Here is a 16,305-nt window from a genome sequence, read left to right as displayed (position 1 = left end):
CGTTCTACTTGGGGAGTAGCGCCTACTAGGCTCAAGGCGCCTAACATAAGGCGAGATCCTGTCTCTAGACGAATCCATCAAAGAGTAGGCTCTCTTATCCGGGGAATGAAGGATCTTCGTAAAAGAGCGCGAGGACGAGGCTGTACGCCTGTCTTTAGACGAACGCCTACTAGTCGCTAGATCCCTTCCTACTGGAGAGATGTAGTCACCAGGAGAAAGCTTCTTGGGCGATTGATGCCTGGAAGACGACAAGCGCCTGCTGAGGGAAGAGCGCCTCCTTCCATCCGCTGATAAAGGAGAGAGAACCGACTCTGACTGAGACGGTAAGACAGGTGAAGGAATCCTAGACTTCTTGACAGGGAGAGAGACGTCTTTCCGACGCGTTCTCCTGCCAAGGAGCCCGCCAGTGCCGAAATCTGCGCTTGCAGTCCCGCAAGAATTCGAGCTGGAGATCTTGTAAAATCCTCCACCGGAGAAGAGGCTCGAAGCCTACTATGAGGCGAGAACTCCTGCTCCTCCTGGGTTTCTTGATCTCTACTTCCGGCTCTTCTGGAAAAACTTCCGGGCTGGAAGGAAAGGAGCCAGGCGCCTTCCAGGCTCTCTTCAGCGGTCGTGAAGAATCCGAGGCGCTCCATCCTCTTCTAGGTGAAGGTGAGGAAGACGAAGAGAAGCATTGGCGCAATACCTCCTTCTTCGCAGCGAACAAGGGCAGCCTGGGTACGAGCATCAGGATCTACCGAGGGGACGCCTGATCGGTGGGAGTTCTCCCTAACCTTCCTGCGGCTTTTGACTTTCCTCCTCCACTGGGACTGGAGTCTGGAAGAGGTCTAGGCCTGGAAGCATTAAGGAGCCGATCAGACGCACCCTCCACTGCACTGGGGTCACTGCACAATTCACCTTCACTACTCTTACCTTGCAACGAACGGATCTTCTTTTCCATGCTAAGGATCGTGGCTCTCATGGTTGCCACTTCCGTAGTCGTATCCTTAGGTTCGATGCAGGGCGCAGGAGCTGAAACTGGAGAAGGTTCTAATGCTACAACAGGATTTTCTTCTAACTCGCTAATACGAGACTTACTAGAACTCCTAGAAGAAGCCTTTCTCACCCTGTCTTTCTCGAAACTTCCTCAAAGTAGGAAGAAAGAGCCTTCCATTCACCCTCATCCTAACTTTACTTCACAAACAGACCTCATTACACGGGTTATCAAAAGAACATTCTTTACCTCTACATTTAAAGCAAACTGTGTGAGGATCTACCGTAGCTTTCGGTAGTCTCACCTTGCATTCATCCATAGCGCACACTCTAAACATAGAAGATTTCTTAACCTCTAACTCAGACATCTCGAAATCAAAGAAAAATCCAAATCAATATCCAAAAACAATCCACAAATGCGTATGCCAAGCCAACAAGATCAGGTACTTCACCGAAAGTCAGTCCAAATAAATCCACGGCAACGAGAAATGAATAAAGCTGTCAGGAGGTAACAACCACAGGTGTAGTCGTCACCGGCGACAGAAAAATTCTGGCTGGAAAGGGAGATTGGTTCTTACATCCGCCACCCAGCGGCGGGTAAGGTAGATCACCTGACCTACCTGTCGCGTGTGCCGCGAGTTTTGAATTCTGTCGTGACGTCAGAGACGTAAAGCTAAGTATATATCTGACAGGAAAGTTCATGTACAAAAACTTAATGGTGAAATTGATTTTACAATTAAAATATACAGCATAGCTACAGTTTTTGAATTTTTACAAATTTTTCTGGGCGCTCAGGTCGAGCTCGACCCCACGCACCTTTAAAGGGTACCAAAATGGCAAAACCTATCCAGGGTTAAACTTACTTCATGATGTACTTATTTCAATCTATCTAATAACAATAAAGAAAAGATGTTCTCACACACTGAGCACACCCAGAGAAAAGACAGGAAATCGGGCAAACTAAACCAGCTTTAAAAAGATAGAGAGTAATCACGTCTTTCTTTAAGGTGGTAAGAAAGTAACTGATGAGCTCAAAGGATGCCCGAGGCATTGTGGGAACTACCAAATACCTCATGAGCAGGTACAGATGTCAATAGTCCTTGGATCACACAAGTTTTCTATTAATTTTACCGGATTTCCAGCTGGCGCTAGAAGATTATCATGATGTTAAGACCACAGGTTTGTTTTGTATATGAACTATTAGTTTAAGACTTAAAATTTACTTCAGCATGATAACTGATGTGAGCAAAATCTTCATCGAGAAAGCTGCTGATACAAAAAAAAATGGGTTTCTGTTATAGTGCCGTAAACAACAAAGTATGCAGTATTGATAACTTACCACCAACAGTGCAAAAATTCCCGAATTTAGGCTCGGAAGCAACACGCAGCCCATTGTCTAATGTTGTTACTTGCGTTTCATTTGGAGCCTTTGATACGGACGCATAAACTGGTCTTGGCAGCCATTGCACCGGCTCACTTAGGGGAATTTTTGTTATATGGGAACCATGTTTGACTGCTGCATTTCCTGAACATAATCGAATACCTTCCCCAAAAGCTCTTCTGAAAAAATAAAATTATATGGCGTGGAACAAATAATGTTAGAAGTCCAGTTTTCCAATGTTAGCCACTTATAATACCACATACAGAAAGTTAAGTTTGGTAGTCCAAGGATATATACACCTAATGTAGAAAAAATGTGGCTACAATATATTATCTCAAAGCAACACATTATGGCCCAGAATTATAAGAAGGAAACTGCCAAGTCTTAATTCAGCAACATGAAAGAAACAGCACCATCATTGAGGAAATAATCAGTGTATGAGACTCAAATCAAGGGCAATTAGTTGTCAGAGAATACATAAAGGAAAAGAATCAATGACCGTATCAAAGATGAAATCAAATCAACAATAGAGAACTACATAGTCATTTCTTCAAGGAAACAGAGAAGGAAATATATAAAAATAGAACATCTTTCAATTTTTTTTGTCTCTTCTATTACCAATTTGATGTCACTGAAATCAAATTGATAACAGAAAACAATGTTCCATTTAATGATAATACAGTAACAAAGAAAAACACATTGGCAGTAAGAACAAATAGTATTTGCTGTACACAACGCAAGAGGCAATGGCTACCTTGTGATGGTGTGAGCCTATGAATACCAGAAAACATTAAGATCCGATAGGGTGAGTGAGTACTGGACTTCACAGAGCACCTATGCATACTAACAGACATATTCTTTCAGTTAAGATGTGCATAGATGAAGAGGAAGTAGGTATTTGAATGAACCAGATCATGTTGAACAGTTTTAAAATAAAATGAGGTTTATTTCATCAGTGGAATAAAAACATCATTGGAATAAAAACATCATTGGAATAAAAAATTACTAAAATTAAAAAACAAAATATAAGCAAAGACTGCTTAACATAAGTAAAGATATTTCACTGCTGACAGAAACCTTATCAGCAATGATAGCAGAGTAGTTAATGGAAAAATAATTGATAAACATATGAAATCTAAATATGAGACCTTCTTGAGTCAAATACCAGAACAAATATGAATGATAAGAGTTGCTCTTAGGAATTGTCACTAGGGCAAACATATTTACTGGCAATTGGGAATATATTTTTTCAGGGAGACCATAGGCAACTTATAAACAATAAATTCATTTTCTATTTTCAATTTCATCAGTAATTAAAAAATAATTCTATAATAATATGTCTACAAATACATCCTTTGCCTTCATTCAAGTACAGTTATGGGGGTTCAATGAAGCCCCACCTCTTGCAAGATAATTCAAATCTTAACCTAGAGCCATACTAGTTTTTAATATATAACTAACACTGTGCCATTTTCATCCTCTTCACCTTGTCATTGTCTTTAAATGATTATAGTACATACTGTACAGTTTTGACAAGGAAATTTGGGTTTGTCTTTTTTGATAGGGCTAACCAGATTTTTTTCATAATTTCTACCATAAATTTAAAATAAACTTTAACATCAAAATTATTCCACTAACTTTAAATCATTAAAAATAAAATCTCTGCCTTGAAATTAATCATATGCAGCTTATAAAACTATATCCAAGAGTAAGATGAGTTGAAAAATTTTGAAAATTGTGTAAGAACTTTTTTTTATCAATGAGAAGTCATATTACGTGAGAAAATACAAGACCTATGGGGTTGTTGTGGACAAGATGCACTGTGTGATGCCTCGTAACTTATAATCACTCATTTGTTCTCCACACAATATAGTAATGTCCTGAAACCCTTTTAAAGTAGGTTACAGGATTTATAGAAAGTGAGAGGAAGGTAATTGACATCAATCAGGTAGGATGGTGCACTGCTGCACCCTAATTAAGTTAGTTACATCACTCCTATGATGTGTTTTGGGATGTGACCTTAGGCTACAATATGCCCCTCTGTATTGCCATTCTAATTCCCTTCACTTTTCAAAAGGCTAGTGATTTTTACCAATGACTAGGGTAAAAAACCGCATGGTACAGGGGTGGACCATATACGATCAATGTGTACAACCCCAAGAAAAGTACATTATAACGCGTCCTGACACCGAAGTAGAGGTCTTTAGCTCCGTTTCTCACCAACAACAAGTCGCGTCTCATGCCCATCTCCGATGTCAGGACGCGTTATAATGTACTTTTTTTGGGGTTGTACACATTGATTGTACATGGTCCACCCCTGTACCATGCGGTTTTTTACCCTAGTATCTTGATACAGCATAGTAGCTACAGGCTATGTACTTATTCCACTACCAGTTCCTCATTGGATAAGTGGTTTTTGCACTCGGCTACCAATCCAGTGGGCCAATGTTCGTCTCTCAGCTTGGCCAATGCAGAATCAGAGGAATCTACCTATTTCTGGTGATAGAAATTCCTATCTCGATATAACCTACCGCCATTAGTAATGTGGTTCACAACCCACAATATGCTGTAGGTCCCGTTGCTAGATAGCTAGCTAACTGTTCCTAGCAAGGCTAGCTATAGCTGTCTAGGTATACCTACCTACTACCTAAGTAAAATTAGGGTAAAAAACCGCATGGTCGAGGGGTGGACCATGTACGATCAATGTGTACAACCCCAAGAAAAGTACATTATAACGCGTCCTGACACCGGAGTAGAGGTCTTTAGCTCAGTTTCTCACCAACAACAAGTCGCGACTGATGCCCATCTCCGATGTCAGGACGCGTTATAACGTCCTTTTTTTGGGGGTTGTTCACGCTGATTGTACATGGTCCATCCCTGTACCATGCGGTTTTTTACCCTACTAGGTACTACTTAGCCTACTAGCTAATCCTTACTACCTAGCTACTAGGTAGCTACCACTGCTTCTCTAACCTACTGTTGTTACCTAGCTACCTACCTAGGTAGCACCCAAAAACCTGGATTTTTTTTAGGTAGGTAGGTAGGTAGGTAACTGTTGTACCCATGAATGTTAAGTAAGTGTAGGAATAACACTAAACAAGTGGCAGGGCTTAATATAAGGGAACAGCCTACCTCAATAGGCCCAATATCACAAGGGCTAGGCTAATTGTCAAAAAAACAAAGCGCAAGGCAGTGGTTTAGGTAAGTAGCCGGGAAAAACGGGCCTAGGCCTACCTAAACCTTTAATACAAGCTGATCTATTGGGAGAAAATTAAGGATCTTAGAACTCCGTTCTTCAACCATCAGGATACCTTAAACCGAACTCAAGGTATTCTACATGTAGGGCTAGGTCTCCTTACAGAAGGCCAATCAACTTAGTCAAGGCTACGAGACCCCCAACAATTGCGTACCTGGTTATAATACACGATGCACCAAATCTATACATTACAATAGGTAATTTAAGGTGTTCCTGCACCGCTGGTCTTTCCAAGTAACTTCTTCAGTGATTTTTATGCAATTCTGACGATAAAAAACAAGTTTGCATAAACATGCAGTCAGCAACTCCAGTAGAACACGGCTCGGTTTGAAGAACGACACAACTGAACGCAGCAGACGATATTGTTTGGTAGTTTCATATTTGTAAACAGAGGGCATCTTCAAAGGGAACCAAATGTCAAAAGTTTCTCTGTCATCTAATTTCTTTATCACACATTATCAGATTAAGATATTATCAAATAATTTTACTGTTTATGTGTAATTTATAATGAAAATAAAAATTTCATCGGGTAAGTAACTGAAATATTTGTTGACCATTTACGTCACTCGCAACCCCAGCAAACCACATGTTTTCTGTTGCATTCCTTCACCTGATCGTGCAAACTCGTTAGCATTACCTTAAATACAATAATTGTTCTAACATAACATTATGTCTCTGCTTAAACAGTTTATTTAATTCAAAATATTTTATAAACACATATTAGAGATATTGCACATTTTCTGTATAATAACTAAATTAATAACATAAATTCTAAATTATTATGCATGAGGAACGGAACCATATTAAAATTGACTCGCCTTTGCCGGTACCACGGTATTCGCATTATGTAGTAGGAAATAATGTATTTCCCGAACATACTTAGCAATAATTTTATGATAACTAAAACTAGGAATCTTCGTTCTTATTACGAAGCCAAATCAGTAATTATTGTGGAAAAAGCCTTATTAACATTACACAAAACCAGAGTATCATGAAAAGGAACAGAAAAGTTTTATAAGGTTTCTAGAAGAATCTCCAGTATACCTGCTCCTAATAATTAACTTTCCTTAGACAAATACCACTGAACGATTGAACATGCTTGCCCTTATAAATTCTTAGTAAGTAAAGTTACTCCTCAAAGTAGTAAAACACAGGTGAATGTCAACTGTATCATCCAGGAACAATATTATATAACAAATAATAATACAATCTTCTTCAACAGCTCAGGTATTTAGCTAGGATTACAGAAAATTTGAGGAACAATAGAACTCCAAATTCAGGCAGGAGAAGCAAAGCAAGTATGCTGATGCTGATGCTAATTGTTGACAGATGTCCTGAGAGCACAAGGATATCTTCAGAATGCAACTTTTGAAATGCTTCTTAAGTACGCAGTCTATCTGGAAACTGTCATTAAGACATAGCTCTATTCTGTTTCCTTCCTGTGGATTCAACGTCATGACGTTTTTATTCCTGAAACCTTAGATTTAATTCTTAATAATATCAAATTCTACATCACGATCTAATTGGGCTGCATCAGCACTCCTGTGTCATGAACATATCAGCTACTTATTGAGCACGCGTAACAAACACGGCAACGACTTATTGGTGCTCCCCATCCCTCTTTAAAACCCAGTATCTACAATATTCTGTCTCTCTGTCACAGACGATTTTTATGCCATAAGTTGATGACCTATTGTAGGGTGACCACACCCTAAAAAATGCTTGCGTATCACCACTATTCATACAAAAACTACGACAAAGCATAAAGTACCGTACTCTTAATTTGTGCCACTGGACACAATCACCTTGCACAACTTATGCATTTTTCAGTTTTGTTCATAATCTGGCTGCTTTTCAATTGTAAATTCTGGTTAGTGCCAATCATGAACTCGGTTCTATGGACATAATGTAAGATTATGACGCGAAAGATATTCAGATTACAAATTATAAGTAGCAAAGGGTCATATTTTATTACAAGACCATATGGGACGAGAAAGTGGAGAATCATGTTGTACAAAAGTACTCGTAAAATGGAGATTACTTCTTTCACCAATGAGCACATCTGACTAAATAAGATTCTGAAGAATGCAGCAAAAAAAAAAAAAAAAAAAAAAAAAATGCAAGCAACGGATAACGGAACCAATTACAGCGTAAAACTGACTTCCCAAATTACACTGCAAAAGACACATTTAGGTAATATCAAAAATTTTTCTACTAAGGCCCTTTAAAGGAATAGGCACCGAAAGCATGTAAGGCTGTTAACTACTTCCAAAAACAGCTACAAAATCATACTATATATAAATCATGAACTTAAACACAGACTTTTACAGCCAAGCACTGAGGGACATTTAGCATTAATACAAGGAAAAGCGAGCTTCATTGGTTGGATAGCAATATAATGATTCAGAAAATAAATGCATTAAAGACAGATAAAGGATCTAAAGATGTAAGTGAAAGAACGCATTTTTCCTCGTTGGAAGAGTCGGATAAGTGCTCGATTACCTACATCAAGGTCCGGGTTCGATTCCCGGCTCTGCCAACGCATATCAGAGGAACGTATTTCTGGTATTAAATAATTTCTCGAAGCGGCTCGGATTCCACAATAAGCTGTATGGCCCGTTGCTAAGTACTGTTAATTAGCACAGTGGTCTGGTAAAATTAAGATATACTACTTTACTGGAAGAACTCCAATTTGAATTAAGTAGTAATAGAGGTTGGACAGAAAGTGGAAGAAACAAGCATGAATGGAAGGCAGTTTTTTTTTTTTTTTTTTTTTTTATGGTGTTTTTACGTTGCATGGAGCCAGTGGTTGGTTATTCAGCAACGGGACCAACGGCTTTACGTGACTTCCGAACCACGTCGAGAGTTAACAGTTTATGGCCAGAAAGACAGCAAGTCATAAAATAATGCCTACAACGCACCATAGTGGAGTTGAATTTAGGTCAAAGGCCAAGCACTGGGACCTACGAGGCAATTCAGCGCTGAAACTGTAATTGACAGGTGCAAGAGGAAAACCTTGCTGTTGCACTATGAATCATTTGCTAAGAGTGGGTGGAAAGAGAATTATGAAAGATGCACAGTAAAAGTAACAAAAGGTGTTGCAGCTAAGGGACTAAGGGATGCTGCATAAAAAAAGTACATAATGCTTACAGCTAACAGAACAGCATTCAGCTCTAAATTTATCATCTGCTTTGGAGTTTCATTTGCTAGTTTCACCGAACCTTTCAAACCAACAGCCTATGGTTAACCCTTAAAAGTTTAAAGCACATCTTTCCCATCACCAAAACAAGTTTTACTTCTAGTCCGTAATGTTTCGATCACTAAATCCATCGTTTTACCTAAGAGTTCCGTTATGATTTTTGACAGCAATAAAACATCAATATAGATTTAGTGCTACATCGATTGTAATTGGCCTCAAGGATTCACTCACAGAAAATCCGTACAATGCAGAACTGGCCTATCTTACAGCCAACCAACAGCGTTTCAGTGAAAATGGTCGGACAGCAAATATAAGTTGTTTGAACTAACCATACCAGTAAAAAGGTATTTTTAAAACAGTTGTATCACACGCGAAAAGTTAGGATTACTAACTTTTTTTTTTTAGGCTTCGACAACAGTAACGAGTTGTTAACCTTTATAAGGCCCATTGCTGGTCAGTCGTTCATTCCCCTAACATTCATAGCGTGCTCAAATATTAGAGTTAGGTTTACATGCTATGGGATCTTTTGCTAGTGTTTGTTTGTATGGTGATTTTAAGTTGCATGGAAACCGTGATTATTAAGCAACGGAACCGACTTTACGTGACTTCAGAACCACGTCGGTTTGTTTGTATGGTGTTTTTACGTTGCATGGAACTAGTGATTATTCAGCAACGGGTGAGGGAGTGAACTTCTATCACCAGAAATACAAATCTCACACACCTCGATGTTATGGCTGAAAATCTAATTTGCAGCCACAGAGGTGGTACGCCAACACTATACCGATCACAACACAGGCGGTATTTCTTTCTGGCGTACTCTTATCAATCACGCCCTCACTTTGCTGCCTGACCTAGCCAAGTAGTGCTAGAAGTAATCATCTGCGTGATTTTACATGAATACTTATATTTGGAAGCATTACACTTTCATTGACTGATTAATTGACAGCTTCAAAATCTGACAAGGTTGGCAGACATTGTACAGCCAACTAGAAGTGGCATAGACTTAAATGTTGAACACCTTGATTTCATATTAATTATGCCATAATATAATACATAGGGTCCCATTCCCTAACATGTGGAATACCAGATTCAAAGTTTAAGCCAACTTACAAGAGCTAACCTCACTCTTAGAACAAATCCTATGATACAGCTGTACGTACACCAGATCACCTATATTTTTGGGTTGTAAATAAGTGAAACAAAGCATACGGAAATAACGTTTATTCTTTTCCGCACTACTTTCGGAGCTCCAGCTGACTGTAAAGAAAAAAATAAACATATATTAATAATAAAGTAATAAGAAAATATGTAACCAAATACTAACAAAAAGTCAGCAAAGAACATTCGACATAATTATTACGTCCGCCCGTTCGCAAAATCATCATAAAACTGTGTGCAAAAATACATAGGAAAACTATCAAATCTGCCCATCAATATAATACATTTTAAATATTCTGGAATTCTTATAGTAAAAACACTAGTAGTGCACACAAAAATTTGGTTACATTGTTCACTTCTGATTATATATATATATATATATATATATATATATATATATATATATATATATATATATATATATATATATATATATATATATATAGATATAGATATATATAGATATATATATATATAGATATATAGATATATATATATATATATATAGATATATAGTATGTATGTATGTATGTATATATATATATATATATATATATATATATATATATATATATATATATATATATATATATGTAATATAAACTGAAACCACCAAAAAGGCTTACCTAAGCAACTAGTACACAACAGCCACCGACTGACTTAATCTTTTGCTCAGCTTTTCTTGAGAAGAATCTTGCCTTCACAATCAATGGCTGCTTCTTTTCAATCAGCAATATTTCATGATTCTTCTCATTATGCTCAGAATAGAACACTCAACACAAAGGTCTGACCGCCCGTTCTAGTTAACATCATAGAAACAATATTTTATCACAACCATGTTCACTACATAATATAACGCAAGCAAACAAATCAACATTACATAATTGCTCTTCTTCAACAAGGTATTGTGATGATAAACAACTTATAATCTGTCCACACTTTCATACAAATAACAAACACTTCAGAACACAAAACACCTATGAAATTTTTGTCTTTATGAAGAAATATTTTGAGTGATCTTCAGAGGGGATATATATTGAAAGTAAGACATAAACCTTCTAATTGCCTTACATAAGATAGCCCCCCGCCTTGTTTATCACCCAAAAAAAGTTTTAAGCCATTAAATAAAATTTGTAACAATATCTACTGTGGAACCTCACAACTTAACCACTCCAAGTCTGCTATTACAAGTTGAATTAATGTCAATCTCATTCATCTATTTGAAAGTCATAGTATACAGTGAAACCAGAGTTGTGTACAAGTGTCCTCTGATCTGTCTACACCTATTTACTATCCAGGAAATGCCTACTACTGGAGACTGGACCACTGGGAATTCAAAGGTACTTCCCGCTTGTCCCAGAAATGATGCACAACCTGGAGTTCTTCTTTTATATCCATTCCCTTTATAATATTCCTTCATACTAATCCAATTTACTTTTTCTAAACCTGCTTGATTTGGATTTTGACTGAAATGTTGCCACTCGTATTTTAAGATTATAAAATTAATTTCAGTGGTTTGTATATACGTCTACAGCAGTCTTATGTAACACTACTATATTGGACAGATGTAAAAATTTCAAACATATCTAAGAGCTTTTACTTAACATACTACATATATTGGTACAACCACTCAAGAGTAACCCAAGTTTTACACTTACCGCTTTCACACAGTTTATAACAGGTGACCTGCCTTTGTTAATTTTGGTATCTTTATACTGCACTCTCGTCTGTGTGGATACCAAAGACCAAATCTTATCAAGGTTAATGATGGGACACTATTTCTGGTTGGGTCTAACGTGGAAATTTCTCATACCAACCTGCAAAATACAATCATTTACTAGAATTTACACAGAATACAGTAAACTTCTGGACTTCCACACACATTCTCTAAGCATCAGCTCAGGTTCAAAATTGCAATCAGGTATGCTAACAACTCTGCTTGGAACAGATCTAACTACTGAGGTTTTCTCAACAAATTTAACATCATAAATTACAGTACAACACAATGTGTCAGTAAAATTTACCATATAATATAAAATACCAACTTCGACTTAACTTACCAAAGTAACCAAGATGGTATTTATCAAAGTTTATTGTGGTGATGTTGACCACCAGCATTACCACGACCACCAGGATGCTTACGGTGTTTGCCTGGAGTGATTGATAGCCAGAATATATATATAAAAATCCCCAAGGGCAATATAAAGACCAAAAAATCTTTTAAATAAAATCCCATAGGGCAATATAAATCCGCTAAACTATTGTTTTACTTACAGTTAGTTCCGTAATAATTTTTAACGGCAACAAGTCATCAATATAGATTTAGTGCTACATCGCTTGTAATTGGCCTCAAGGATTCACTTCACAGAAAATCCGTACAATGCAAAGAACTGGCCTATCTTACAGCCAACCAACAGCGTTTCAGTGAAAATGGTCGGACAGCATATGTAAGTTGTTTGAAGTAATCTTTACCAGTAAAAAGGTATTTTTAAAACAGTTGTATCACATGAAAAGTTAAGAGCTACTAACTATTTTTTAGGCTTCGACAACAGTAACGAGTTGTTAACCTTTATAAGCCCACTGCTGGTCAGTCGTTCATTTCCCTAACATTCATAGCGTGCTCAAATGTTTTAACTGTTAGGTTTACATGCTATGGGATCTTTTGCTAGTGTTTGTTTGTATGGTGATTTTACGTTGCATGGAAACAGTGATTATTCAGCAACGGAACAGACTTTACGTGACTTTAGAACCACATCGGTTTGTTTGTATGGTGTTTTTACGTTGCATGGAACTAGTGATTATTCAGCAACGGGTGAGGGAGTGAACTTCTATCACCAGAAATACAAATCTCACACCTCGAAGGAATGGCTGAGAATCTAACTTGCGGTCACCGAGGTGGTACGCCATCATCAAACCGATCACAACACAGGCAATAGATCTTTCTAGCGTACTCTTATCAATACTAAAATGCATACCCTCACTTTGCTGCCTGACCTACCTAGCCATGTCGTGCTGAAAGTAACCATCTGGGTGTTTTTACATGAATACTTATATTTGGAATCATTACACTTTCATTGACTGATTAATTGACAGCTTCAAAATCTGACAAGGTTGGCAGACATTGTACAGCCAACTAGAAGTGGCATAGACTTAAATGTTGAACACCTTGATTTCATATTAATGATGCCATAATATAATACATAGGGTCCCATTCCCTACCAGATTCAAAGTTTAAGCCAACTTACAAGAGCTAACCTCACTCTTAGAACAAATCCTATGATACAGCTGTACACCAGATCACCTATATTTTTGGGTTGCAAATAAGTGAAACAAAGCATACGGAAATAACGTTTATCCTTTTCCGCAAAACTTCCAGAGCTCCAGCTGACTGCAAAGAAAAAAAACATACATTAATAATAAAGTAATAAGAAAATATTAAACCACATACTAACAAAAATAGTCAGCAAAGAACATTCGACATAATTATTACGTCCGCCCGTTCGCAAAATCATCATAAAACTGTGTGCAAAAATACATAGGAAAACTATCAAATCTGCCCATCAATAGACTACATACGTATTTTAAATATTCTGGGATTCTAATATTAAAAACATTAGGAGTGCAAATAAAAATTTGGTTACATTGTTCACTTCTGATATATATATATATATATATATATATATATATATATATATATATATATATATATATATATATATACATATATATAAACCACCAAAAAAGCTTACCTATGCAACTAGTACACAACAGCCACCGACTGACTCAATCTTTTGCTCAGCTTTTCTTGAGAAGAATCTTGCCTTCACAATCAATGGCTGCTTGGGGAGCTTTCCCTTCCCAAGTACCTTAGTATCCCTGAAATTAAGTAAAAATTGACAGTAAGTTTCTTTTCAGTCAGCATATTTCATGATTCTTCTCATTCATGCTCAGAATAGAACACTCAACACAAAGGTCTGACCGCCCGTTCTAGTTAACATCATAGAAACAATATTTTATCACAACCATGTTCACTACATAATATAACCCAAGCACACAAATCAACATCATTACATTCATTGCTTTTCTTCAACAAGGTATTGTGATGATAAACAACTTATAATCTGTCCACACTTTCATACAAATAACAAACACTTCAGAACACAAAACACCTATGAAATTTTTGTCTATTATGAAGAAATATTTTGAGTGATCTTCAGAGGGGATATATATTGAAAGTAAGACATAAACCTTCTAATTGCCTTACATAAGATAGCCCCCCGCCTTGTTTATCACCCAAAAAAGTTTTAAGCCATTAAATAAAATTTGTAACAATATCTACTGTGGAACCTCACAACTTAACCACTCCAAGTCTGCTATTACAAGTTGAATTAATGTCAATCTCATTCATCTATTTGAAAGTCATAGTATACAGTGAAACCAGAGTTGTGTACAAGTGTCCTCTGATCTGTCTACACCTATTACTATCCAGGAAATGCCTACTACTGGAGACTGGACCACTGGGAATTCAAAGGTACTTCCCCCTTGTCCCAGAAATGATGCACAACCTGGAGTTATTCTTTTATATCCATTCCCTTTATAATATTCCTTCATACTAATTCAATTTACTTTTTCTAAACCCGCTTGATTTAGATTTTGACTGAAATGTTGCCACTTGTATTCTAAGATTATAAAATTAATCTCAGTGGTTTGTATATACCTCTACAGCAGTCTTATGTAACACCACTGTATTGGACAGATGTAAAAATTTCAAACATACCCAAGAGCTTTCACTCAACATACTACATTGGTACAACCACTCAAGAGTAACCCAAGTTTTAAACTTACCACTTTCACAGTTTATAACAGGTGACCTTCCTTTGCTAATTCTGGGATCTTTATACTGCACTCTCGTCTGTGTGGATACCAAAGACCAAATCTTATCAAGGTTAATGATGGGACACTATTTCTGGTTGGGTCTAACGTGGAAATTTCTCATACCAACCTGCAAAATACAATCATTTACTAGAATTTACACAGAATACAGTAAACTTTTGTACTTCCACACATTCTCTAAGCATCAGCTTAGGTTCAAAATTACAATCAGATATGCTAACTCCTCTGCTTGGAACAGATTTAACTACTGAGGTTTTCTCAACAAATTTAATTCATCATAACATACAGTACAACGGAATGTCAGTAAAATTTACCATATAATATAAAATACCAACTTCGACTTAACTTACCCAAGGTAACCAGGATGGTATTTATTACTTTATTCTGAGGTGATGTTGACCATCAACATTACCACGACCACCAGGATGCTTACGGTGTTTGCCTGGAGTGATTGATAGCCAGAATAAATAAAAAAAATCCCCAAGGGCAATAGACCAAAAAATGTTTTAAATAAAATCCTTTAGGGCAATATAAATACACTAAATCCATCGTAAAGATTTTTAACGGCAATAAGTCATCAATATAATTTAGTGCTACGTCGCTTGTAATTGGCCTCAAGGATTCACTTCACAGAAAATCCGTACAATGCAAAGAACTGGCCCATCTTACAGCCAACCATCAGCGTTTCAGTGAAAATGGTCAGACAGCGAATGTCAAGTTATCTGAACTAACCTTTACCAGTAAAAAGGTACGTATTTTTAAAAGTTGTATCACACGAAAATTTAGTAACCAACTTTTTTTAGGCTTCGACAACAGTAACGAGTTGTTAACCTTTATAAGCCCACTGCTGGTCAATTGTTAATTTCCCTAAACATTCATAGCGTGCTCAAATAACCGTTAAGTTTACATGCTATGGGATCTTTTGCTGGTGCTTGTTTGTTTGGTGATTTTAAGTTGCATGAAAACTGATTATTCAGCAACGGAACCGACTTTACGTGACTTCAGAACCACATCGGTGTGAACTTTTATCACCAGAAATACAAATCTCACACCTCGACGGAATGGCCGAGAATCTAACTTGCGGCCACCAAGGTAGTACGCCAACACCATACCAATCACAAAACAGGCGGTAGATCTTTCTGGCATACTCTTATCAATACTGAAATGCACGCCCTCACTTTGCTGTCTGACCTAGCCAAGTCGTGGGTGATTTTACACGAATACTTATATTTGGAAGCATTACACTTTCATTGACTGATTAATTGACAGCTTCAAAATCTGACAAGGTTGGCAGACATTGTACAGCCAACTAGAAGTGGTATAGACTTAAATGTTGAACACCTTGATTTCATTTTAATTATGCCATAATATAATACATAGGGTCCCATTCCCTACCATGTGGAATACCAGATTCAAAGTTTAAGCCAACTTACAAGTGCTAACCTC

General features: G+C 37.1%; 2 protein-coding genes and 1 long non-coding RNA gene across 5 annotated transcripts in view; 1 reads left to right on the top strand and 2 right to left on the bottom strand.

The window, feature by feature from the left end:
- Window positions 1-6,175, bottom strand: part of LOC135206171 (mitochondrial-processing peptidase subunit alpha-like) — a 98,400-nt gene extending 92,225 nt beyond the window's left edge. The window contains exons 1-2 of one of the 2 annotated variants that reach the window (XM_064237466.1): window positions 5,764-6,175; window positions 2,312-2,529 (exon numbers count right to left, since the gene is read on the bottom strand). In XM_064237466.1, the coding sequence (XP_064093536.1) occupies window positions 2,312-2,529; window positions 5,764-5,798 (253 nt within the window). In that variant the 5' untranslated portion in view covers window positions 5,799-6,175. Of the gene's footprint in view, window positions 1-2,311; window positions 2,533-5,763 lie in introns of both variants that reach the window. The other variant, XM_064237465.1, reaches the window with a different exon arrangement.
- Window positions 1-16,305, top strand: part of LOC135206170 (anaphase-promoting complex subunit 5-like) — a 621,184-nt gene that overhangs the window by 32,377 nt on the left and 572,502 nt on the right. The window lies entirely within an intron of this gene.
- LOC135206168 (uncharacterized) lies at window positions 10,015-16,242 on the bottom strand. 2 transcript variants are annotated; one of them, XR_010312692.1, is made up of 5 exons: window positions 15,210-16,242; window positions 14,812-14,968; window positions 13,716-13,842; window positions 10,593-13,354; window positions 10,015-10,065 (listed from the first exon to the last, which is right to left on the bottom strand). It is a non-coding gene; the product is annotated as an uncharacterized LOC135206168 (long non-coding RNA). The 2 variants fall into 2 exon arrangements; XR_010312691.1 differs by lacking the exon at window positions 15,210-16,242 and having other exon boundaries at window positions 14,812-15,203.

Source organism: Macrobrachium nipponense, chromosome 29 (assembly GCF_015104395.2).
Source record: "Macrobrachium nipponense isolate FS-2020 chromosome 29, ASM1510439v2, whole genome shotgun sequence".
NCBI lineage: Eukaryota > Metazoa > Arthropoda > Malacostraca > Decapoda > Palaemonidae > Macrobrachium > Macrobrachium nipponense.
This window is presented reverse-complemented; position numbering and strand designations above follow the sequence as displayed.